This window comes from Phyllosticta citriasiana, assembly GCF_038021145.1.
Source record: "Phyllosticta citriasiana strain CBS 120426 chromosome Unknown IWZ02scaffold_5, whole genome shotgun sequence".
Lineage (NCBI taxonomy): Eukaryota > Fungi > Ascomycota > Dothideomycetes > Botryosphaeriales > Phyllostictaceae > Phyllosticta > Phyllosticta citriasiana.
In genome coordinates this window covers 17,675-41,518 of record NW_027117282.1, presented here as the reverse complement: position 1 = coordinate 41,518, position 23,844 = coordinate 17,675, and the positions used below count along the sequence as shown (strand labels likewise).

The window sequence follows — 23,844 nt, the reverse complement described above, 5'->3', positions numbered from 1 at the left end:
TTCCTACCCCGTGGTATATCGATGGACCGTAGAATCGTGAAGGAAGAAAAAATGGACAGCGAAGCAAAACACCGGCGTCAAAGGCCGTCAAAAATGAATCAGGAAGTGTCGAAAACCAAACACCGACTCGCTGTTGCCTTTTACGCAACCAAAAACAAAACAATCGCCATGGTCAAAGCGATGCTTGGTTGCAATGAAGATGCGGCACCCTTGTGGTGTCCGCTCCCGCTCCCGGAGTTCTTGGGAGGAGTCCAAACCTCGTGGTTGACATTCATCTCAAGATGAGACACGATAAACGAGATGTTTTGGTTCTCAGCCGAATGCATCGTTTCAGATCCAAACTGCAAACGGCCGAGATACATCTTGTCGGATATGGAGCCGTCCTTGACGAGGTAGTCGACAAGAGGGTACAGGTCCGTACTCAACTTCGTCTGGTTCTGGTTCGGCACCCAGGAGTATACAGTCTGGCCATTGGCATTGTAGCCCTTGTACAGCGTGCTGGTCGACGACGTTAGTATAGGGGCATGCTAAGAATACGCGACCATAAGGCGCTTGGGGGGCCTGAGGGAGGCTTCTTCAGGCGCACGAGGCGACTTACTAGTTGACGGCGGATAGCTCACGGATGGGAGGGTCTGCTGAAATGGTGTCCCAGCCGAGCGGCTTCAGGTTACCATATGCAGATTGCCAGACCATGACTTCGGTCGTGGCGCCAGACGCGTTAGACGACTTCAGCGGGTCGTCGTCCAGGAACATGTCCAGGGCAACGTCGGCGACGGTGTCGAGAGACGCCAGCAAGGTTGAGTTGGTCTCGGTGTCATCAGAAGGAGAAGGGACTATTGCCCAAGACGCATCAATGGTGATGGACGTCAGGTTGGACACCACTACGGGCATTACATTGGAATTCAAGATGACACTGGGGAACGAGTGGACCTGAAACGAGGAGTCGTAAGCTGCCTGACTTGGACACACAAAACACGTATAAAGTAGGCTGTCTTACCTCTGTGCGGTTTCCAAACCACCTCCAGGTCGCGTTGAAAGCCGTCGCGTTGTCATCTTTGCTGCCGAGTTCGGACTGTACACGTTGGAGGTCAGCAGAGGGAACTCGACCCTGGTACAGGACGGGCGGGCGGCAACGAACAGTCACGCATTGCAAACCGGAGCCGTCGTTGCCCCACTGATTGGAGAGGATTGTGTAGCGTAGCGACGTCGTGTTGACAGCAGACTCGGGACTGCACATGGTGTCCGTCTCTTCATCATCGGCGACGACTGCCAGTGGCCACGCCAGCAGGGCCGCGACCAGCGCGGCGGCCCACGCGCCACGCATAGTTCGATGCATGCCAAACGGAGACGGTCAAGGCAGGCCAGGGCGGGAATGTTTTGCAGGAGAAGTGTTTTTGAATTCAGTCACATACGGCAATAGATGGGGCGACTGGACGAGGGGGTGTAGAGGGAAAAGGCTCTCGGTCCTGACCTGGGAGGGGGCGGGGGGCACACTTCGCCGAGAGCCGTCAAGCTGCCTGGGCAGCAAGCAAAAAGGTTGCTCGGCCGGCATTAGCAAAGCAGCGGCGGGCATTGGCGGTCGTGAAAGCCGTGGCAGGGAGCGCACGATGCAGACAGACTACCTACCTTACGCTCGCGCCGGACCGGCTTGCCAGCGAACAAACGGGAGGCCGAAAAGTGGGAGTCCCCGGTCTGAACAGTACGAGGCCGAACTGGGGGGCCCCTGGCGGTTGCACCTTGGCCCCGTCCTGTTCCTGAGAGCTGCACCTCGCCATCGAATCGCTGGCGGCAGCAGACGACCGTCTCGTGCTCGCCATCCGCCGCCTGTGGCCGTGTTGTCGCTCGGCTGGGCCGCCCTGAGGCCAGCGCCACAGGATTTTCTTTCTCGTTTAAACTTTGGCCACTGCGTGCAGCTCGCCGGACGACCGAGGACGCACGGAAACACGAAACAAGACGACTGGAAGGAGAGAAGAAGAGGAAATTGATGGCAGGGCAGCATCTCGTGTTACATGGACGGGCGCTTCGTCGTTTGTGCGATAGGGCTATGGCGCGCAGCGGAGGCCTGATGAGAGACGAGACGGAGCGGCGAGCGAGCGAGCAGGACGACGTCAAAAATAGGACGCAAGCAAGCGAAGCGACAGATGCGGTGATCAATCGCGGATTCGCGGCGTTTCCAGCAACTGAACGGGATGTGTCGTGTGCGCTCCGTGTGTTGCTGTCGCACAGCACAGGCTCTCTGGACGTCGTTGCGGTTGACGACGTCGGCCAATCACACGCAGCTCACGTGACTCGACCCTCTGCCTCACCACCACACGCGGCGTAACCTCCATCATGCACCTTGTCCTCTGCTCGTCGTCGCCCGCCACCCCCCTGGTCTGCCCCACTCATTTTCTATCCACGCCGTGACGCCCGGCCTGGTACAGTTTTTTTTTTTTTTCCCCTCTTGCTGCCACCTACCGTCTGCGGCGCATTTGCCGCACCGCCTCACCCACATTCGTTTGGCGATTCCACGCGCTCTGCCCCATTCAGTCTGTTTGCAAGCCCCTCACTGACTGCCTCCCAGTTCTTCTTGCATGTCATGCGCTATCAAGTCTCAGCAGGGCTACCTGCCCTCGAGGGCGATCATCGCCTGTACCAGCGTCTTTGTGCATGGTTCTTGATAAGGCCGTCAGAATCGTGTTCGGCGGAGTTGCCGCCTCTTGCATGAATCCTTGCCGCCGCTCTCTTGCGCGGGAGATGTCCGAACCGAACTGGGTTATGGGCACAAATTTAGACACTGTTACGATGATTGCTCCACGACCATCTGCACAGCCAGAGGCGCGGCCACGGGCAAGACCCACGCAAGACGCATGCTCCGAGCCCATCTCCCTTTCACTGCTGTATATCAGTCGACCGATTCTCTGCTCCACCGCAACTTGTCTCGCCTCTCCCACTGCTACGCTGGTCTTGACGCTAGCTCCACCCCACACTCGTTCATTTAATACTGCTCGTTGCTGGTTTGTCACTGTCCTCCTCACGCTCGTTCAGTCTCTCCATCAACCATGGCCTCCAATGAAGAGAGGCGGTATGGCGACTACTCGCCGCCCATGAGTCCCCTGCCCAGTCCCGGCTTGTCAGGGTACCATCTGGAATCTGCCTGCCAATCCACCGATCGCTTGTCCTCGCCATCCGTAGAACTTCTTGGCCGCAACGAAAGAGGATTCGAATCCTCCGAGGGCCTTCCACGTCCACCTCAGGCCATCTACTCCCGTGGTGACAATGCTACCTACTCGACCATTTCCTACTCCACCATAAACGGCACCACTGCCTGTCCCACGCCAACACCGTACGGGGAAGATGACGACTACTCGTCCATAGAAAACATCAAGAAGGGAAGGGAGTATGAAAAGGTACGTCTCTGAACCCAAGTATCTGGACCGTACTAATCCTCGTAGAACCCCTTTGACAGTGACTCGGAAGTCCAAAACACTTTCGCCGTGAGATTCGACGACTCCCAGTATCAATCCGAAAGACTGCACAAGCACGACGACATCGACCTTATGCCGCGCTGGAAGCGAGTAATCAACCATTTCAGTCCGATCACTACTTTGATGGCCGTCGGTGCCTACTATCTTTACTTTGCTTTCCGTATTTACTGTACCATTATGGCCCAAAAGAAGTACGACAAGGTCTACGTCATGGCCTGGGTCTTCATCGCTGCCGAAGCCTGCGTTTCTTGTAAGTTCAAAATTCCTCGCTTCGTGCTCTCGCTAATCATGCAGGCCCTGCTTTCTTCCATCAAATGTGGCAACTTCTTCATGTCAAGGGCCGCCAACGTCCCAAGTTGAGGCTTGTCGGTGACATCGTTCCTACGGTCGACGTATTCGTCACTTGCTGCAAGGAAGACGTCGACGTCGTCCTCGATACCACTAGGGCTGCAGCCACTGTCGATTACCCGCAGGACCGTTTCCGCGTTGTCGTCCTCGATGACGGCGCTGACCCCGAACTCAAGGAGGCCGTGGAGAATCTCAGCTGCGAATACCCTAACGTCTACTACTTTGCACGCATCAAGATCAAGGGTGTCCCGCATCACGCCAAGGCCGGAAATTTGATTGGCGGTACTGAATTCGTTACCAAGCTTCCGGGCGGATGTGGAGAATTCATTGCAGCTCTCGACGCTGACATGATTCCCGAACCTGACTGGCTTCGCTCGATTATGGCCCATATGGTGGCCGACCCGAAGATGGCCCTTGTCTGCCCACCGCAAGTATGTTGCTGCATGCGTTGTGTAACGTGCGACACGAGCTCACATATTTTTAGATGTTCTACAACGTTCCCGAAAATGACCCGCTCGTCCAAAGTCTTGACGGCTTCATCCACGTCATGGAGCCCACCAAGGACGCCGCTGGTGTTGCGTGGTGCACTGGCTCCGGATACGCAATTCGTCGTTCAGCTCTCGAGAACATTGGCGGCTGGCCTACGGGGTCGCTCGCCGAGGATGTCTGCACCAGTTCGATGCTTCTCGGCGCCGGCTGGAAGACCGCTTACGTGCATGAGCGTTTGCAATTTGGAACTGTTCCCGATACCATTATCGGCCATCTCAAGCAGCGCACCCGCTGGACTCTTGGAACGCTGCAAACTGCTGTCAAGCTTCGGTTCTGCATTTTTGGCAAGGAGATTCGACAAATGACCTTTCTACAACGTCTTTCCGGATTCATCTTCACCATCGACGCCTTCTTCAAGATTTTCTTCGTCATTTCTCTTATTACTATTCCCACGGTCCTCATCAGCGGTGGTAACCTCGTTGCCTACACCAACACCGAGCAGCTTCGCTGGCAAACTCGCCTTTGCTTCATCTATCTCATCACTACACGCATCAACGAGTGGGTTACCTACATTCCTTCTGGATACAGGCTGGGCCAGCGTGAGATCGGAGCCATGATGTGGATGGCGCCTTTCCACACGCTCACCATCATCCGGTCCTTCATTTTGCCCACCTGGCTCGGTGGCAAGACCCAGGGCTTCACCTCTTCTGGTTCCATCAAGGACGAGATGAATGAGCGCGACCCTGCTACTCGCGCTCCCATGTGGCGCCGTCTCAAGGTTGTCATCTGGGACTGCAAGTGCTACCTGCATATTCTCTTCGTTCTCTACGTCCTGGCTGCTGTCGGTCTCTCCACCTACCACGGCGTTGAAGAGACGCGTGGAGATTCGGACTCCACCCGCTCGCTCCTCATCTATCTCCTGACGCACGCTCTCTGGCCCCCGGTCCTGTGGCTTACCTGCATTGCCGCCTGCTGCGAGCCCATCCGCTATGCCCTCTTCCCTCCTAGCATGCCTGATCGCGAGGAGCTCCTCGAACGCGACCCCAAGACGGGCGTTGCGCACCCCAAGGAAATGTACAAGAAGCAGCGCTGGGGTCCTCGCGTCCTGTGGCGCGAGGGACAGTACACTCTGTGCACAGCATTCACAGCATTCATCTTTGCTACCAGCTTTTTCTTCCTATAGACGGTTCTTTCTACTAGTTGGAGCGACGGGCGGACGGTTGCAGCATCAGCATTTTCCTTTGAATTTAATGGCCACCAAGCAAATACCTGCCTGCCTATGCGGTGGCCGCAGGCACCCTTTTCATGACATCACCTAATGCAGAGCGGGAGTGTGGAAAAACAGGGCGGCGGAGAGGAGCTTCATACCCAACTGTATATTACAAACATCTAGACCTGTTATCACAATTGATGCACACATGATTTATTCGCGCACTTTGGACATGAGACTGACAGCCGACACGTTCCTTTGCGCAAGCCAGTTGCCTTTTTGCGCAAGCCAACGGCTGCACGTTCCCAGCACTGCGTCAATAAATAGAATGGATACACCAATTGCCTTATCAGTCGTGTTGGTGGCGACCATCATTTCGGTTTCCCCTAAATTGCAGAGACAAGAGGGCATCGAAAGAATTGGCTGTCCACGCGCCGCAGCGCACAATCGGTACACCGGAACAAGTACCTTGTCGCTCACGCGAGGAGCCAGTAAGCGACGCCTTGATTGCTCGCGCATGCGCATGACGTGGAGGGGGGCGTCTAAGTCTTGGAGTCGCCTTGAACCTGATCGAGAAGGCCATCATATCCACAATGGCGTGCGGATCGGATTGATGCGTAACTCTGTTGCGCTTAACCTTCAGATCAAGCTTGAAGATTTGCTCTTGGCTGTGGCTGCCTTGCTGACTCGTAGGATGCAGCCCCAACGGCGATACATTTCTTGGCTTGGACCTCAGGCCCAACGGCGACTTGACAGGATGTCGAGCAAATCCGGCCCCATGGCAAAGCAACCGGGATCCAATGGTCAGCGAGCCTATACGCCGTTGCAGGTTGGATGGCCGCGTGGAAGATGCTCGGATCGAGCAAGTATGGCCTGTTGGCTTTCGATCCACAAATCTAAGCGCCAAAGCAGGCAGCTGCCGCAAGTGGGTGTTGAAGCGTGTGTCAACCGAGTTGACTGCAGGCATCACATTTCCAGGCCCTGGTCAGGCAGAAATCAAGTTGAATTCAAACAGACTGTCTTGTCTCGGACCCCTTGACGTCCTCCTCCTGCCGCGGCGTGGTCCACCGCCAAAACTCGCGCGTCAGGTCCAACTGCGACGCGGTGAAGGCTTCGGTGTTGGAAACAATCACCTCCACATCGGTTGTCACTTCGATCGAGCGCGAGTCCACCTCCTTTTTGTCGTCAATCGACTCGATGTCGCAACTCCACGAGTCAACGCTGTGCATCGACTTTTCAGAGCTGCTCCAGAACCAGCCCTCCGAGTCTCGAAAGATGCGTCGTGAAAGGGTGCGCGCGAGGCCGCGCGACGTCGGACCGTACCAGCTTATGCGTCCGCCCATGACACTAGGGGATCCGCGGGTGGTCTTTGTGCGGTCCAGGAAAAGCGGCCAGATGACGGGGACATTAATGACGATGACAGTCACGAATGTTTCACGGGCGACCCAGTTGATTGAGACGACGAGATTCTCAATGGACTTGAGGCCGAGGGTACCGCGGAGCAGGGCGCAAATGGTGATGAAAAAGGACGACGAGAGTAGCAGGGCTAATGTTGCTTTTCTGCGGAACGGCAGCTTGGCTTCGCGGATGATTGTAATCGGAATGAAGACCAGGCCGATCTCGTTGGCAATGTTGAGCACCATCAGCGTGATGAGCGACGAGGAAACCTTTGTGCACTGGTCGCCGGCGTACGGATCGATTTCCCAGTTATGTTGGATGGGAGTGCAGCGGCAAAACTTGAAGTGTGAGTGCTTGCCGACCACGAGTGTCTTTCAAACTCACAATTTGAATGACCACTGCCACCCACGACATGGAGCAAACAATGGCCATGTATTTGACATACTGCTGCTGCCACAGCCCGACGCTGGGAAATTCAGTAAGTTTCCCTACACCGGCGGCTTGGACTCACGTGAGACGATAGTAGTAGCCCAATACGGTGCCTTTCAAAGTCCAAATCAAGGTCACGTAGATAAACCAAGCGGCGAATAGGGCCTTGGAACCCTTTTCGAGCGAGCTGCTATCCGCGGGGCTCAAACTTTGCGCGGTCGACGCGTCGAGGCCAACAAAGGTTCCTTTGGTTGCTATTGAAAATCAGTCATGCTCCAGTTCCCAAGGAAAGTCACTGACCGATGTATTGCTCCAGCGCCGGATCGATGGTCCACAAGACGACCGAAATCGCCGCGAACAAGTCGTCCCAAGATAGGTGAGCCTCACCGACCTTCCAGCGTGCGACGAATCCCATCGCCATCACGAGGAGACCTATGACATACTCGACCCAAATCTCCACGACGATGCTTTTGTGATGGTCGAGCATTTTGCGTGCCTCATCGGAAAGCGTGTTATTAGACAGGTGCAAGCAGTGGGTAACGGCGCAAAATGTGTCAACTGTCAATGGCTGCGCCTCGCAGTTTATAGCAAAGGTCCCTCTTGCTCGACATGCTCCGCTTGAACCGATGATCCGCGGTTCGATCAGCCAGATGCCACGAGTTTGAACAAGTGGTGGCGTCGACCGCCCATGGCGTGTAGGTAGCAACGCCTCTGGGAAGGAGCTGGCCTTGACGATCCATTGTCGAGCAATTTCTCAAGACTACCTCGTCAGCTGGATAGCTCGCGTCGACCATAGAGATTCGCCTTAACGGTTGAGGTCAAGCGCCGCAAGCGCGCCTGGGAAAGCGCCAATCAATGTAAGCCAGACGTGTTGCCATTCGCAGAAGTGTCTTTCGGCGGCATCTCATGGCAAAACCATGAGGAAGGAAGCCAATTGAGTGAGCCCCCTGTTTCGTCGCGTCGTTGCCCAAGTTTCACGGCGCAGTCAAACTGTGGTGGAAAAGAGGTTCTCGTGTTACATGGCGACAAATCTACAGCCCTATACCGACTGTCCACACCTGGTTGGAGGAATGATGGCAAAAGCCACCGATCGTCATTTTTGACAGCAGCACGTTGGTATCGTCTTGGGCAGAGGTTTGGTCACCGGCTTCCAAGCCATACGGGGTCCAGACAGGCGTGATTTCTTGCGCAACTTCTCCCTTATTGGGCAAGGCGTGTCGATTCAGTGGCGCTGGGCCTGCTAGAACAAATGGTGCCGCTATACTTTCGTAGGAGTATATCGAAATTCATTGTTCGGGGTTTCAAAATCAGGAGACCCATGAAGTGCGCATCTACAGTCGCAAGGACGGAAATTCAACGGTCCTGGTGCTGACTCTGTGAGACTGCAGAAACCGTTGTGGCTGACAAGTTCTCCTATTCTCCTTTTTTTTGTTCGCTGCGCCTGAGGTTCTGATATGACATCTTGCTAGCGCGTTCATGGCCCTACGCCACGAGAATTAGGCCCCGAATATCTGGATGAGCCTAGACTTGTCACGTTTGTCAGACTTCAGCGACTGTCTTTCACTTGTGATGAATGCCATTTGCTTCTTGTCCTCGCGTGCCTTTTGATTTGGGTCTTTGTTGGGTTCCGCGGCATCGAGGCGGCAATTCCTGCTGCAAGTCCTATCCTCCTGTCGCGAACGCAATCTAGGCTTTGTCAAAGGGCCATGTTGCGAATCATCACCTCGTGTCACCGTCAACTCTCCCACTGACCTCGTGCCAACCTGCATTCGAAAGCGGACCTCTCCATGCTTCAAGACCAGACGCAAGCTTCGAATCCTTCATCGCGTGATCATGATCCCAATGTCGTTCATCCAATTTCGCCTATGCCTTGCCCGAGTCTCCGGGCTAGTTAGCGACATCTCGCCCGGGCGACATCTCGATGCCCTCTTGGCGAAGACCGCGCTTTAGTAAAAGCCACGGTCCGCTTCCCGTCCCCAGAACTCTCGGCTGATTCCTTCGCGTCGGTTTGGCATTGCGGAGCCCTCTTTCCATGACGTTCCAATGGATACGAAAATTCGGTTGATGCGCGACCCGTATGATTTGGGACAGGTGGCAGCGTTTACGTGCCGGTACATGCTTGCGAAGTTGTCTGCTCCTCTTCAACTCGGTCAGCGCCTTCAGAATGCTGCCGAGCCGAAAGGATGACGTTCGGAGCCATTTGCAATTTGCAGGATACGAGGAGAAGCGAGGGAAAGGAAGGTCTGAAGTCATAGTCTCGTGAGTTGCAGGCTGTAACCAGAACACGAGCGGGCAGTGCCAGGAAAATATATTTTGGTATCGGACCGTCAATTGACCAAAGCTGCCTCAACTTTTTGCTCGGCCATTACTAAACGAGTGCACGAACAGCAACTCCTAGAGAGTGCAGTAAAAGCAAGACGATAGCTCGGTAAATGTTGAAAGAAACCTCACTTTCTGGCAGCGCAGATGCATGTACATCGCAAAAGGGCCCAAAAAGCCGCCATTTCTTTCAACTTTCTCTGAGACAGCTTGCAGTCCCCATTGGAATAGGACAGCGGACGATAGGCACTTGCCGCTACGGTGTTTTCGTTTTCTGAGCCTCTCCGAATACTCCACTTGCGTCTCCGATAAAAGAGACAAAATCTGCACCATTGCACCTCCTCCACATGGACCATTGGTCAATCCACTCAGATTCCGTGCCCCACATTGTGCAACGAGGGACTGATGCGGCGGCGGGTATTTGCATGGGTCGCTTTCGCAGGTGGCGGACTCGGGATATTTTTCCTGCCTGTCGTGGCGCTCCCTGAATGTTCCACAGGCCTCCAGTGCCGCAGTCGTACACGATGTCTCAATGCCAAAATCGAATTCCGTGTCTTAGCTTCATGGAATTCACAGCAGCGGCGGTGAAAGATGGCACCAAAGCTAGAGTGACCAGCTCGGTGGGGCCGGTAGGACCATGTTTCTGGCCATTGTAGCGCAGAGGCTCTTTTTACGATATTGCAGCGACAAAGTCGTGAGAGAGTGAACAAGGAGGATACTAATGTGTCGACCCGCGGCGGGATGCGCTTGCATCCGAGAATCGAGAGCAGCGTCCTTGTGCGTCTCTGCTGATCAAGGCATTTCGTGCACGCAGTTGCAAGTTGCATCCTGCCGAGTGTCACCAAGGCTTTCAACAGTGAAGATCCTATTGTTGCCAAGGGGTCCGACCAGGAATGGTTTGCGGGGAACTAGGGAAGTTCTTGGCACTCAGAAAGACACCCTTGACGCTTCGAATGTCTGCCTTAAAAGCCTCAATAGCATCGTCGTCTGAAGGCTTCGAAGACCCAAATCTGGAGCTGTACATGTCCCCGCCGTAGTAAGGACTCGAGTAGGCCATTTCGGTTAGATACGTCCTCAACTCTCCCAGCTGGGTTGCAACGGCCTCCTCCGACTGCATATTGGACTCCATCAGGTTGTTGAAATCCTGGGCAAATCCAGAGAGCTTTTTCACGTCGGTTTCTTGCTTTTGGGAGGTTGTCAGCTCCGCAGATGCCTGGGACGATTCAGAAGCATGAGAGCCCCGACGCGATAGCGAAGGTGAGGTTTGGACGCCAATATCACGATGATACAGCTCGGTTGGGTCAGAGACAGACTCGATATCCGACTCATCCTTTTCAACATCCGCAACAGGTTTCTTGGGACCGAACGGTATCGTAGACACCATGCTCTCCAGTTTTGTGTTCAGCTTGTCGAGGTTTTCTTGAGTGTTGGACGCGAAGTCTCGTCGGGCATCTGTGAGCGCCTCGGTCATTGGCTTGACCAAGTAGTTGGAAACGCCGTAGGTCACGGCCCCAAAGCCAGCGAACGCTGTCATCACGTTGAATATCCGGGACGCAGTTATGAGTGGGGGTGGGGACATCGGCTTGGTCAGGAACTCGGGATACGTCACGATTGGGGGTACATCTCGAGAAGTTGTTGGCGGAGTGGGCTGAGCCGATGGTACGCTCTTGGGAGTAGCCTGCGAATAATCAGTGTACAGTGGATGATGATTGAGTTGAAAGTGGGAGACGCACATTGGCCAATTCCCGAGGTGATTCTTTGGCAACGCTTGCGGCCGGCGCAGTTTCCTGTCCCTTGGAATCTCCCAGTAATTCATTGATGTCTTCGTCATTCACACCCTTCGACTGCAAGAACTGCCGCTTGCGCTCGGCGGGTGCGTCGCGAATAGTGACGTCCTTAAGAAACAGCTTTGCGTGCTCCAGGAGCATTCCCGACTTTTGTTCCTGGCCGTTGCTGGAAGATGCTTGCGATGCTTCCGAATCATCCGCGGTCTTCTCGGAACTTGAGCTTGAGGTGCTCGGTGTGCTTGGGCGCGACTCGTCTGTAGCCGACGATGATGACGGTGTTGCCGGGGTCGAAGGTCGCTGCCAGGCCGGGATGCCGGGCTTGGAATCGGAGGAAGATCCAGACATTTTGTAGGAGTTGAAGCGTCTGCTGCTGCAAGAGATGGAGCTGTCAAGAATGGTGATAGTCGACATGACGAACCTCGGCTTGGTTGCATGTCTGATGGCACGGGCTGAGTCAGCTGCAGCCCAGTGGAGCTCCCCAGATTCCGAGTCTATCCAACCCAAGCCTCATCCCGACTACAAGTCCTTTCCCACAGGATAAGCACGACGGGGAGCAGCCACCATGACTGGACGATCCGTGAAGCGGCTGAGAAGGCTGAGCACCGAGGACGACTCGTCTGTGGGCAGCGACGATTGGGACGGAGACAAAGACACGAGGTATGTATGTACCACGCCCACATGCAGACACAAGCCACTGCTCCGTTTAATGCGCGACCTGGACCACATAAGCTTCTAATTCCCAGCCATCCCTCCCTTTCTCTCCCACCGTCCACCATGACCACCCGACGCCTGCGCTCGCGCGCCCAAATCAATGCTGACTCGACCAGTCAAGCACCTGTTGCAAGCTCGCGTCCTCGTCGCGCCGCTGCAGCACCAACCTCCGCCACGATTGAGCGCACCTCTCCCGAAGAAACCCGCCAATCAATCCACCTGACGGTAAAAGCCGCTCCCAACAAGCTTCGCGAGGTTACGAGCGGGGCCAGCACCTCGCGCCGGGGGCGAGGCTCGCTTGACGGTGGCGATGTCGTCAGCGGCCAGCGGAGCTCGCGCAACAAAAAGGCCATTGTGGAAGAGTCGAGCGAGGAGGAAGACGAGGATAATGACGTGGAAGAGGACGGGGAGGACGAAGACCAAGATGAAGACTTGAGTGAGGACGAGGATGCTGACGGCGACGGCGACGACGATGTCGACATGGAAGAAGCCGCTCTGCCTGAACCAACCCCGCCCGCAAAAGGTCGAGGTGCTGCCAGACCGACGAAACCGGCCATCAGCATCAGTCGTCCCGAACCGGAAGTGCCAAGCGTCGAGGCCAAGGAGATGGCCATGGTGGACGACCAGAGCGACGATGAGGAGCTGTCAGAGCTTGAAGACTCGCTGGACGAGGAAGAAGGAGGCGAGGAGGAGCTGGCCGAGGATGACGATGATGACGACGATCTTGACAGCGATGAAGAGACGCCCATGACGGGCAGCCGTAGCGCTACGCCGGACCTAAGCAAGTTGACGCGGCGGCAGCGCGGGGCGATTGATGAAGGACAGCTATTCGCGCTCTCCAATGAGGCTCAGAAGAAGAAGCATCTCACAGCCGAGGAGCATCAAATGAGGAGGGCCGAAATGGCACGCCGGCGAAAGAACTTGAGCGAGAAGCGGAACGAGGAAGAAAAGGTATTCAACTCTCCCCTTTCTGCATCTACTTGCAATCTTTGACCCAATCCAGATGGACACCATCAACCGTCTCCTCAAAAAGCAAGCACCAAAGCGCCGAACCAAGGCCCAGGTCGAGGCAGACGCGGCCATGGATGATAGGATGGAGGATGTAGACCGGGCAAATCCTGTCTACCTCCGCTACGTCCAAACGGCACAGGGCAGTGAGATTGCTGTGCCTAGCGAGTGGGTCGAGTCTCCTGTTGGTGAATTTTTGCGCGGGTCCAAACGAGCGACGGGCAAGACCACTTTCAGTGGGCGTATGGTACAAGAAGTGGCATGACGAAGCGGACTCAGTTGCTCTCAGCCGCAACGTTTTTTTGACTCTGACATTATTCATTTTTCTGATGTTACCCTTATGAAAAGTAGCCGAATCTTAAAGGGGAGGAACAGCAACGACGTGAGGGACCCCTGCGACTTTCCATGTAGTCGTTACCTAGAACACCTCTCAATAAGACTTGGCCGACATCAAAACCATCCATTGATTTCACGTGCCTCTCTTTGAGAAGGTCTTCACACAAAGCCAACTCTTCCTGAAATCAAAGCCGATTGTTCGCCTAAAGGCGAGACAAGGCAGCCATGAATGCTACGCGCTCATGCTTTCAAAAGAACAAACGGACAAACTCCAGATTCCCCCCCGCTGCTCCCTTTGCAGGCCTCAATAGCGTATTTTTAGGGAACGGGCGCACGGCCAGGCTAGAGCCGTCGCCGTGCTGCCAGGGAATTTATGGTCGTGATAGGACGAGGGAGGGTTTCTTGAAACGCCAGACTTTGTCCTATCTACAGCATCCAGCACATCCAACGCAAGCAAGCGGCTCGCAAAACAATCCAACCACTCCAACCCCAACTCCAATTCAAAACATCACCATCATGGTCTCCTTCACCCTCACTACCCTTGTACTTGGCCTCCTCGGCAGCGCGACGGCGCTGCCTCCTGTCTTCAACTCGACGGCTGAGCCCTCCGCGGAGTGGACCTCAGCGACGATCCTTGAGAAACGCGAGCCAGCCAAAGTCATCAACATTGGCTTCAAGAACGCCGATGGCGTCTACTACTGCACGGGCTACAACTTCCAGGGTACGTGCTGGCACTTCGGCATGGAGATGGGCGTGTGCTACGACATCAACGACCCGGCACGCCGCGGCAAGATGAGCAGCTTTGGACCCGATTGGGAGGTTACGTGTGAAATTTTCAAGTAAGTTTTCCTCAGGTGCTTTGTGGTCTGTTGTCCAATGCTGACGTTGTTGCGCAGGGGTCGCGGATGCTCGGGCAAGAAGAAGACGGTCGGCTACCCGGGTTACAAGGACTTGAGGCCTATTTTCTTCGACAACCAGATTGCCAGCTACAACTGCCGCACTATGCCGTCGGTCCAGTAAGCAGCCAGATGGCTGCCTGAATCTTGGCGTTCGTGAGGTAGAGGGCATGGATGGGCGTTACACTTTCTTCTCGTCTAGAGTGTTTGGTAGATGGTACTGATCAATTGATATGCTTTGTCGCTCATCCGAGATCGTACTCGTACACTACGTCTTCCTGGGGCAGGTCCGCGTCGAGTTTCGTTCCTAGGTCTCTGTCCTCGAGAAATGTACGTCCGGTCAGCTTTTCCGGGAGATAATCCTGCACCACATGACCGTCAAGGTAGTCTGGGTTGTATTTGTACTCTTTCCCGTACCCCAACTCCTTCATCAGCTTGGTCGGCGCGTTGCGAAGGTGCACCGGGACTGGGAGGCCGGCGATTCCCGGCTCGCTGAGGGCCGCCATGGCGTTGTTGAGGCCTCGGTATGATCGTGTCGACTTGGGGGAGAGCGCCATGGCAACGGTGGCATGGGCGAGGTTGATTCTGCATTCGGGCATGCCAATCTTCTCGCATGCAGCATATGTCGCGGTTGCAAGTGACAACATGGTGTTGTCCGCAAGACCAATATCTTCTGACGCTACAACGATCAATCTTCTGGCGACATAGAGAGGATCTTCCCCACTTTGAAGCATTCGAGCGAGGTAGTAAAGCGCAGCGTCGGGATCGGAGCCTCGAAGAGACTTGTGGAAGGCAGAGATGGTATCGTAGTGCTGATCACCGGCGCGATCATAAACCAGCGTCTGGGTCAGTGATTTTTTGATGTCGTCTTTGGTCATGTCGGGACGGTTCGAAAGGTCCATGGCCAGCTCCAAGAGGTTGAGGCCAGTTCGCGCGTCTCCATCTGCGAATGCCGCCAAGTACCTCACCAAATCGTCGTCAACCAAGGAGGCTTCGTAGTTGCCCTCACGCTCCAATGCTCTGCGCAGAATGGTCACAATGTGCTCCTCCGACAGCTTGGCCAATGTAAAAGTGCGGCAGCGGGACAGCAGCGCATTGACAACCTTGAAGCTTGGATTTTCAGTGGTTGCGCCAATCAGCGTCACTTGGCCTGCCTCTACGGGTCCCAGAAAGACATCTTGTTGACTCTTGCTGAACCTGTGTATTTCATCGCAGAATATAATAGTCTTTCTACCGGTCAGAGCCAGCTCGTTCCGCGCGTCGGCAAACAGCTTCTTGACCTCGCCCACGCCGCTGCTCGTGCTGTTGATTTCGACAAAGCGACACCCGGCCGTGTGCGCTATCAGCCGCGCAATGGTCGTCTTGCCTGTGCCAGGCCCGCCCCAGAGAATCATCGAAGGCACTCGGTCCTGCTCGATCAATCCGCGTATGACGCCGTTGGGTCCGACAAGGTCCTGACCGCAAACTCCATCAAGAGTGCGGGGGCGCATCCTCTCTGCCAGCGGCGCCACCTTTTGTAGGGCGCTTGTTTTGGATCGCTTTGGAGGAGGTGACGATGCATTTTCGGCAGTGCCATCTTCGATTGAGCGCTTCGCCCCATCGGACGGCAGGGCGGCACTTTGGATTTGAGGTGAGTCCGGCGTTTTTCGTTTGTTTGTGTCATCCGGAAGAGTCCGCGTGGGTAGGGGCGAAGAAGTGGGCGACGAGATTATTTGCTTGGTGGAGGAGCGTTTCGAAGCGGACGGCTGGAAGAAGCTGTGGACGGCGGCGGCGGCTGCGGCAGCAGCGGGCTTATAGGTGCTGCCATTTTGATCGGCAAGGTAGGATTGGCAGCCCGAGTCGATGTGGTCGTTGATGTCTCTCTCAAGGACGGGCTTTGAGCATATGGGACAGTCGACCATTGTCGGCCAATTGGGCGCGTTGGGATGCAGCGGGCGTCACGTCGCGTGTGGTACTGGAGGATGACGCGACAGAAACCGCCGACACCGGCCGATGAGGAAGGACGAGGAATGGCGCAATCGCCGTGTTACGAACTCGATGATTACGGCTTATCTATCCGCCTTTACAGTGCACCTCCCGCCCAACGGCTGTTTGAAGATGCAGAGCTGCAGTTGGAAATTCTTGACTCGTCGTGTCGAACGTGCAGTGCAGTTGGTGAGGCTTTGAGCTGCTGCGTCAGCGTGAATTGGTGCAGGGATCCTCGGACCCGCCAAACAGACGCGGGACGCTGGACTGCGACTATCGCGTCACAAGGTGGGATGTCTGTAAAATAAATCCCCCGGGTCTGCGCTATGAGTCTTACGCTGCTTGCTCGTCCAACTGCTCGTTCTTCTCTTGCTCTATCTCTCCTCACCCGACCCGCGACGAGAGCCATGTCTGCTACTGTCCCCGCCCGCGCAGACCCGTTCAAGCCCGCCGCTCGCGTTGCCGGCCAGAGGAAGGATGTTTGGTAGCTGTCTCACTCTATCCATTGCTTGCCAATTCTAACCCATCCCAGGTCCATTGTCAATGAAGCCGCTGCCGCCTCTCCGGTCCAGCCCATTGTGAACATGGGCCAAGGCTTCTTTGGCTACAACCCTCCCAACTTCGTCCTCGATGCCGCCAAAGCCGCCCTCGACAGGGTCGACTGCAACCAATATTCGCCGACCAAGGTACTACCGCAAAGTCGCTATCTAGGACGCCGCTGATCTTGTCAGGGTCGTCCGCGGTTGAAGAAGGCCATTGCAGAGTCGTACTCGCCCTTTTTTGGACGAAAGCTGAACCCCGAGACCGAAGTTACCATCACAACCGGTGCCAATGAGGGTATGGATAACCTTGGCAACGTGGGACACTATTGACGGGAAGCCAGGCATGCTCAGCGCATTCATGGGCTTTGTGGAGCCTGGGGATGAGGTCATTGTCTTCGAGCCTTTCTTCGACCAGTACATTTCCAACATCGAAATGCCCGGCGGTAAGCTCGTCTACGTCCCGATGCACCCGCCCAAAGATGGCGCCACCAAGACGACGTCGGCAGCCGAGTGGACTGTCGACATGAAGGAGCTCGAGGCTGCCATCACTCCCAAGACGCGCATGATTGTCCTGAACACTCCCCACAATCCAATTGGCAAGGTCTTCTCCAAGGACGAGCTCAAGACCATTGGAGACCTTTGCGTCAAGCATAACATTCTGATCCTTTCGGACGAGGTCTACGACAGGCTCAACTACGTGCCCTTCACCCGCATCGCCACGCTCTCGCCCGAGATTGCCAAGCTCACCCTTACGGTAGGTTCTGCTGGAAAGAACTTTTACGCCACGGGATGGCGAGTTGGCTGGCTCATTGGCCCTGAGCACTTGATCAAATACGTCAGTGCAGCCCATACTCGGATTTGTTTCTCTTCGGTCTCTCCTCTCCAGGAGGCGACAGCTGTAGCATTCGAAGATGCCGACAAGCACGGTTTTTGGGAGACAGCCAAGAAGGACATGAAGGGCAAAATGGACAAGTTCAATGCCATTTGGGACGAGTTGGGCCTGCCTTACTCGGATCCCGAGGGAGGATACTTTGTTCTGGTCAACATGTCCAAAGTGAAGCTCCCAGAGGACTACCAATTCCCGCCACATGTGGCAGACAGGCCTCGGGACTTTAAGCTGTGCTGGTTCTTGATCCAGGAGATTGGCGTTGCAGCAATCCCGCCCACCGAGTTCTTCACGGACAAGAATGCACACATTGCGGAGGATTGGCTGCGGTTTGCTGTGTGCAAAAACGACGACGTGCTGGAGCAGGCCCAAGACAGACTGAGGGCGCTCAAAAAGTACCTTCAATGAGGATAGCAATTCCACAAATCAAGTCTTGTGCTACTCTGACGCCGGGGCCGGAAATGCATGGGGATGTGCCCGACAAATTGCCGTACCAGAGGGGTGGAGCTATGATCCATTGCTACGTCATAGGCCAAGCTCCCCATTGCAGTGCCAGGACCTCGATCACGGAACCGAGAGGAATGACCGCAACCAGGTTGCCATTCATATAAGCCTGCTGCTTCCCCGCCCTTGCTCCGTCTCAATCATTCGACTCTTTTCCCCGCAGCCATGGCTGAACAAGACAAATACGGCTCCCATTTGAGCACAAATCCCTCGAATCCTGTCCATGATCCCCCTCACATCAATGTCCAGAACCTTCCTAAGGGCACTGGTGCCGAACAGGATCGGTACGGCGGATGGTTCGGCGGCAAGGGCCCCTCTGCCGAACAGATTCAAGAATCCCTTCCCAAAGCCTCTGGCGCTGAGCAGGACCGCTTTGGAGGCTGGTTCGGAGGGAAGTCGCCTTCGGCAGAACAGCTGAAGGAGAAGCTCCCAAACACCGAGCCAAAAAAGTCCAGCGGATGGTTTGGCTCCGGTAAAGAGGAGCCGCCTAAGCCTTCTGCCGCCGAACAAGACCGCCTCGGAGGTTGGTTTGCAGGCAAGGGCCCTTCTGCCGACCAGGTCCAAGAGAAGCTCCCCAAAACCTCCGGCGCCGAACAAGACCGCTATGGAGGCTGGTTTGGCGGCAAAGCTCCGTCGGCCTCGGAGTTGGGAGAAAAGGCCAAAGAGCATCTGCCCAACACCTCTGGTGCTGAACAAGATCGCTACGGCGGATGGTTTGGCGGCAAAGGCCCCTCTGCAGACCAAATCCAGGAACGTCTCCCCCAAACATCAGGTGCGGAGCAGGATCGGTATGGTGGTTGGTTCGGCGGCAAGCCTGTTCCAACCCCGACTGACCGTGTAGGATCTGCAGCTAAGCAGGACCGTAAGTTGTCTCTCGATCGTACGATGACAAGGCTAACAATTCCAGGCTACGCTTCACACTTCAACATGAGACCTGGGAACCCTGTTGAGGCCGCCCCCGGCTCTTCTGGATGGTCCTCTGGCCGCGTTCCATCTGGAGCTGAGCAAGATCGATTCGGCACGCACTTTGCACGTGGCCCTCGGAATCCTGTTAATGCTACGGCCGTCGGACTTTTGCAGTCAACAATTCTTCCTTCGTTCGGATTCCATTCGGGCATGTCCGTCGTTGCATATGGAATTTCTCGATACACAGACAAGATTGATGGCAAGGATTGGCTATGGCCCTCTGCACCAGTGCTTAACGCATGGTGGAGCGCTATCGGAACTCGAGTTGTCTACGATGGACTGTCTCTGAGCGATGCCTGGAGGACTGTCACCTACCCAGAGAGGCTGCTGTTGACCGGAGTCACGGCATGGGGCGTCCGCCTCTTCTACCGCGTTGCCTCTCGGTCTCTCAGGCGCGGCGAGGATGATGCTCGCTACACTGCTCTCAAGGAGGACCCCTCGTTCTGGAACAAGGCCCTCTTTTCTATGTTCTTGCCTGAGGCGGTGGCTCAGACCATCATCTCCTTGCCTTTCACTCTTCCCTTCCGTGCTGGCGTTACGAGTGCGCTGAACTCGCCCTTATCTGACAACGCCTCGATTGCTCACAGCCTTGCCGTCTTCCTCTTCACGACTGGCTATGCCCTGGAAGTCCTTGCAGACTCGCAGCTCGAGTCTCACACCCGGAAGAGCTCCGATCTCTACCGCGATGGAGTTTGGAGTATCGTCAGACACCCCAAGTAAGTATTACAGCATGTCTTACAGTAGTGTAAATGCTAATCGGTCCAAGCTACCTCGGTGACGCTCTTGTCCACCTCTCCTTCCCCGCCATCCTCTACAGCGCCGGCATCATGCACCCGCTTGCTCTGCTGGCCCCTGTCGCCAACTACCTGTTCCTGCGCTTCATCGGCGGTGACAAGGAGAACGAAGCCTCCCAGGCCGAGCGCTACGCAAAGACGAACCCCTTCAAGTACCAGCAGCTCCAGGAGTACCGAATGGAGAAGAACAGCTTCTGGCCGAGCTTCAGCGAGCTTAAGAATAAGTGGACCTGGGCGGTCCTCGCCGTCGGTGCCGGTGGTGCCATCCTCGAGCGGGGTACGCGTACTTACCTCCGCGCTTAAAGAAGGAATTAAAAAAGCATTAAAAGATTTATATATTTCCTATTAGTATAGTATTTCCTAATCTATTAAGTCTATATAAGTTCTTTTCTAAATATTACTCTATCTATCTATCTTTACTTACTAATTATACTACCTCTAAGAAGCTAACTATATAAAGATATATTAAACTTAAGTTAAGAGAAGAATTACTAATACTTAGTAGCTAAGTATTAAAAGACTAAGATAAAGTTATATAAATAGCTCTATCTAGAATAGTAATACTTAGTTATACTAAGTTAAGTATATTAAGAAGCTCTTCTTCTACTAGACTTTAGAGTTATCTAGTAGATAAAAGATATTATTATTATTAGAGACCTAAGAATAAGTCTAGACTATTCTAGACTCTTCTAGACCTCTTCTATTACTAAGAACTTATTTCTCTAGGTTCTTCTAGATTATAGCCCTTATTCTAGATTATCTTATTACTAAGGTATAGAATCTTCTAGTCTAGTTTAATTAGTATTAGAGGCCTAAGAATAAGTCTAGACTATTCTAGACTCTTCTAGACCTCTTCTATTACTAAGAACTTATTTCTATAGGTTCTTTTAGATTCTAGCCCTTATTCTAGATTATCTTATTACTAAGGCCTAGAATCTTCTAGTCTAGATTAATTAGAAATTATCTTCTATATAAATACCCTTAGGTAGCCTACTAGTTAGTCCTTTAAGGAAGTTCTCTTATAGTAAAGAATCTACTATATTCTCTACTATAAACTATCTACTATACGGTATATAATAAAGATATTACTTATCTTTATAGAATACCGCTAATAGGTTATAAGCCTAGCTAATAGTAATCTATAGATTACTATATAGCTTACCTTATAATTTATAAGTAGGATTTTACTTCCTTCCCTACTTATAAGAAAGAATATACTATTCTTTCTATACTAGACCGCTCTTATAAGTAAGGCTTAGTAAGACTATCTTAGTAGATAGCTATTAAGCTAAACTTATAAAGAAGTCTAGGAAAAGCCTACTTATTTATATAAGTAAGGTATTTTTTTAGGGTAAGGACTAGTATCCTAAGCCCTATCCTTAGGCTCTTAGCCTATCGAATTTTTCCTAGGACCGTTAGGCCTATATCTACCTAGGATTTTATTCTAGAACCTTCTAGTAGTCTAGAATAGCCTTATTTACTACCTATTCTTTACCTTTCTCTACCTTTCTCTAGATTTCCTTATATTTCTATTAACTATGTTAATATAAGGTGTAGCTACGCGGCCTCTATACTATATTAGGCCTAAGCGTTACCCGTTTATACTAGTTCCCGCTAGTGTCTTAGCACGAGGAATACTAAAACTTCACGATACTTTAAAACGTTTTCGACCCGCATTAACCCGAATACTTTACTTAGTAAGCAAAGTAGTATACCGTTTTGAAGAGAAAAACTCGGCGGATAAGGACCTAAAATTAGATTCCTTATATCTCTACTCCCGGCTAAGTTATTAGAGAAAACATCGATACTCTAATAATCTCCCTACTTTCTATTAGGTGCATTAGGCCTATTAGCACCTAATAAACTTCGAGACTTTATATACTTATAGTTTCCGCTTAAAACTATAAGTATAAAGAGTTTTATACTCTAAAGACCTCTATAAGGTATAAAATCTTTAATATACCTTAAGAAAGAAATATCTTCTACTAGGAAATATGGGAAAAGAATTCCCTAGCATTCCTAAACTTAAAGGCCCTAAGAACTAGGAGTCTTAGCGATCTACTATAAATGATATAGTAATTATAGAAGGGCTAAAAGCCTATCTAGACTCTAAATCTTAACCTAAAGTAGAAGATCCTACCTAGGAGGTTAATAATACTAGAATAAGGACTTTTATTAGGACCTCTATAGATCCTAAACTTTATTCTAGTATTGCCTATTATAGAACTATAAGTTCTATAGGAGAAGCCCTTAGAAAAAGATATAAATCTAAGGGACTTTTATAGGAAGTCTTATACTTTATAAGGCTACTAAGCCTTAAAGATATAGGAGATATTAATACCTAGGTAGCTAATCTATTAGATAAGATAACTCTATTATCTTAGACTAAGATGGCCTTAACGGAGAGGTAGAAACTAGGTATATTCTTTAGTAATATACCTAGTAGCTATTCTTTATAGAGCGCCGTAGCCTAGCTAGGGCTAAAAGAAGAGACTACTCTAGACTACCTTATAGAGCGTCTAGTAGAAGAGTCTCGGCGCCGAGAACTAGAAGAAGAAAGTAATACTACCCTTATTACTATAACTAGTAATAAAGGGAAATCTTCTTCTAAAAAGAACGCCTCTACTTATAATAATAAGAGTACTAAGAAGTGCTCTTATTATAAAAAGAATAGCTATCTAGAAAAGGACTACTATAAAAGAGCTAGGAATTTAAAGGGTAAAGAAAATAATAGTAGTCCTATAGATTTAGAGGATACCCTATATATTACGGGTTATACCTCTTATTTTACCGCGGGTCCCGGCCTAAATGACTAGATTCTAGACACCGGCGCTATAGCCTATATGTCTAGATATAAAGATCTCTTTACTTCTTTAAAAGAAGTAAATTTATCTATAAAACTAGGTAAAGGAGAGATCTATACTAAAGGAATAGATACTATACCTATTACCTTTAAGTACGCTAATAGAAGGATAAATCTAACCCTTCTAGACGCTCTCTATATCCCTAATTTATCTATAAATCTTATCTCTATATCTAGGCTATATATACATAGTATATATCTAGATATAAAGAACTTAAGACTTATAGATAAAAGAGAGTAGATATATACTAAAGTTTTACTTTAGAATAATCTATTTATACTACCTAAGGTAGAATCTACTATAAATTACTCATATATAGTAGATTTAAACCTATAGTATAATAGGTTAGGGCATATAAACTTAGAAGCTCTTAGGGTACTACTACCTATTAAGGGTAGTAAAATAGACTATTCTATATGCCCTTTAGCTAAATCTAAGCGTACTATATCTACTATACTAGTAGCGGTCTCTAAACCTTATAAGAAGATAGGTCTAGATATTATAGGACCTATTACTCCTAAGGGAATAGGGGGATATACCTACTATATAGCCTTTATAGACTATTATAGTAGGTTTATATAGGTATTCCCCCTATTTACTAAAGGAGAAGCCTATAATAAGATAGTTTACTATCTTAAACTTATAGAGCCGCATGGTAAAGTCTAGTCTTTAAGGCTAGATAATAGCCTAGAATATAGAGGAACTTAGCTAGATTTACTAGCTAAAAATAAAGGAATAACTCTAGAAAAGAGTTCTCCTTATAGCCTAGAGTAAAACGGGCTTATAGAGAGGACATATAGGTTAATAGATACTATTACCTATTACCTTCTCTTAAATTCTAAGGTCCCCCTTACCTTCTAGCTAGAGGCTATTAAAACCGCTACTTATATTCTAAACCGGACCCCTAAGAAGTCCCTAGAGGGTA

At 52.0% G+C, this 23,844-nt stretch overlaps 9 protein-coding genes across 9 annotated transcripts; 5 read left to right on the top strand and 4 right to left on the bottom strand.

Annotated features, from left to right (window-relative positions):
* Positions 1–140: 140 nt before the first annotated feature.
* IWZ02DRAFT_489313 (concanavalin A-like lectin/glucanase domain-containing protein) lies at positions 141–1,324 on the bottom strand (the record flags this gene model as incomplete). Its single annotated transcript, XM_066769555.1, has 4 exons — positions 141–498; positions 599–930; positions 998–1,072; positions 1,139–1,324. 4 exons carry the CDS (start codon positions 1,322–1,324, stop codon positions 141–143), a joined length of 951 nt encoding a protein of 316 aa, XP_066623464.1.
* A 1,717-nt stretch (positions 1,325–3,041) lies between these two features.
* IWZ02DRAFT_489312 (nucleotide-diphospho-sugar transferase) lies at positions 3,042–5,487 on the top strand (the record flags this gene model as incomplete). Its single annotated transcript, XM_066769554.1, has 4 exons — positions 3,042–3,389; positions 3,435–3,717; positions 3,762–4,246; positions 4,300–5,487. 4 exons carry the CDS (start codon positions 3,042–3,044, stop codon positions 5,485–5,487), a joined length of 2,304 nt encoding a protein of 767 aa, XP_066623463.1.
* Positions 5,488–6,521: 1,034 nt separating this feature from the next.
* IWZ02DRAFT_489311 (uncharacterized protein) lies at positions 6,522–7,828 on the bottom strand (the record flags this gene model as incomplete). Its single annotated transcript, XM_066769553.1, has 4 exons — positions 6,522–7,250; positions 7,297–7,378; positions 7,424–7,595; positions 7,642–7,828. The coding sequence occupies 4 exons, from the start codon at positions 7,826–7,828 to the stop codon at positions 6,522–6,524; spliced, it is 1,170 nt and encodes a 389-aa protein (XP_066623462.1).
* A 2,697-nt stretch (positions 7,829–10,525) lies between these two features.
* On the bottom strand, positions 10,526–11,792 carry IWZ02DRAFT_376256 (peroxisomal membrane anchor protein conserved region-domain-containing protein; the record flags this gene model as incomplete). Its single annotated transcript, XM_066764870.1, is given in 2 exon segments — positions 10,526–11,338; positions 11,358–11,792. 2 exon segments carry the CDS (start codon positions 11,790–11,792, stop codon positions 10,526–10,528), a joined length of 1,248 nt encoding a protein of 415 aa, XP_066623461.1.
* A 152-nt stretch (positions 11,793–11,944) lies between these two features.
* On the top strand, positions 11,945–13,579 carry IWZ02DRAFT_218832 (PAPA-1-like conserved region-domain-containing protein). Its single transcript, XM_066762784.1, has 3 exons — positions 11,945–12,104; positions 12,177–13,109; positions 13,162–13,579. Exons 2-3 carry the CDS (start codon positions 12,222–12,224, stop codon positions 13,429–13,431), a joined length of 1,158 nt encoding a protein of 385 aa, XP_066623460.1. The 5' UTR covers positions 11,945–12,104; positions 12,177–12,221; the 3' UTR covers positions 13,432–13,579.
* On the top strand, positions 13,344–14,583 carry IWZ02DRAFT_218685 (uncharacterized protein). Its single transcript, XM_066762782.1, has 2 exons — positions 13,344–14,341; positions 14,399–14,583. The coding sequence occupies exons 1-2, from the start codon at positions 13,728–13,730 to the stop codon at positions 14,520–14,522; spliced, it is 738 nt and encodes a 245-aa protein (XP_066623459.1). The 5' UTR covers positions 13,344–13,727; the 3' UTR covers positions 14,523–14,583.
* Positions 14,584–14,643: 60 nt separating this feature from the next.
* IWZ02DRAFT_431861 (DNA polymerase III, clamp loader complex, gamma/delta/delta subunit) lies at positions 14,644–16,299 on the bottom strand (the record flags this gene model as incomplete). Its single annotated transcript, XM_066766188.1, has 1 exon — positions 14,644–16,299. The coding sequence occupies one exon, from the start codon at positions 16,297–16,299 to the stop codon at positions 14,644–14,646; it is 1,656 nt and encodes a 551-aa protein (XP_066623458.1).
* Positions 16,300–16,770: 471 nt separating this feature from the next.
* Positions 16,771–18,199, top strand: IWZ02DRAFT_376374 (pyridoxal phosphate-dependent transferase; the record flags this gene model as incomplete). Its single annotated transcript, XM_066764881.1, has 4 exons — positions 16,771–16,847; positions 16,896–17,049; positions 17,095–17,200; positions 17,247–18,199. The coding sequence occupies 4 exons, from the start codon at positions 16,771–16,773 to the stop codon at positions 18,197–18,199; spliced, it is 1,290 nt and encodes a 429-aa protein (XP_066623457.1).
* A 131-nt stretch (positions 18,200–18,330) lies between these two features.
* IWZ02DRAFT_218497 (uncharacterized protein) lies at positions 18,331–20,712 on the top strand. Its single transcript, XM_066762781.1, has 3 exons — positions 18,331–19,157; positions 19,203–19,977; positions 20,028–20,712. Exons 1-3 carry the CDS (start codon positions 18,461–18,463, stop codon positions 20,356–20,358), a joined length of 1,803 nt encoding a protein of 600 aa, XP_066623456.1. The 5' UTR covers positions 18,331–18,460; the 3' UTR covers positions 20,359–20,712.
* The last annotated feature ends 3,132 nt before the right edge of the window (positions 20,713–23,844 follow it).

Excerpts from the sequence above, each read along its gene's own strand:
- IWZ02DRAFT_218832 (XM_066762784.1), top strand. The coding sequence starts at position 12,222 with ATGACCACCCGACGCCTGCGCTCGCGCGCCCAAATCAATGCTGACTCG. Across the intron at positions 13,110-13,161 it reads AGCGGAACGAGGAAGAAAAG|ATGGACACCATCAACCGTCT; the intron begins GTATTCAACTCT and ends GACCCAATCCAG.
- IWZ02DRAFT_218685 (XM_066762782.1), top strand. The coding sequence starts at position 13,728 with ATGAATGCTACGCGCTCATGCTTTCAAAAGAACAAACGGACAAACTCC. Across the intron at positions 14,342-14,398 it reads GTTACGTGTGAAATTTTCAA|GGGTCGCGGATGCTCGGGCA; the intron begins GTAAGTTTTCCT and ends GTTGTTGCGCAG.
- IWZ02DRAFT_218497 (XM_066762781.1), top strand. The coding sequence starts at position 18,461 with ATGGCTGAACAAGACAAATACGGCTCCCATTTGAGCACAAATCCCTCG. Across the intron at positions 19,158-19,202 it reads ATCTGCAGCTAAGCAGGACC|GCTACGCTTCACACTTCAAC; the intron begins GTAAGTTGTCTC and ends TAACAATTCCAG. Across the intron at positions 19,978-20,027 it reads AGTATCGTCAGACACCCCAA|CTACCTCGGTGACGCTCTTG; the intron begins GTAAGTATTACA and ends AATCGGTCCAAG.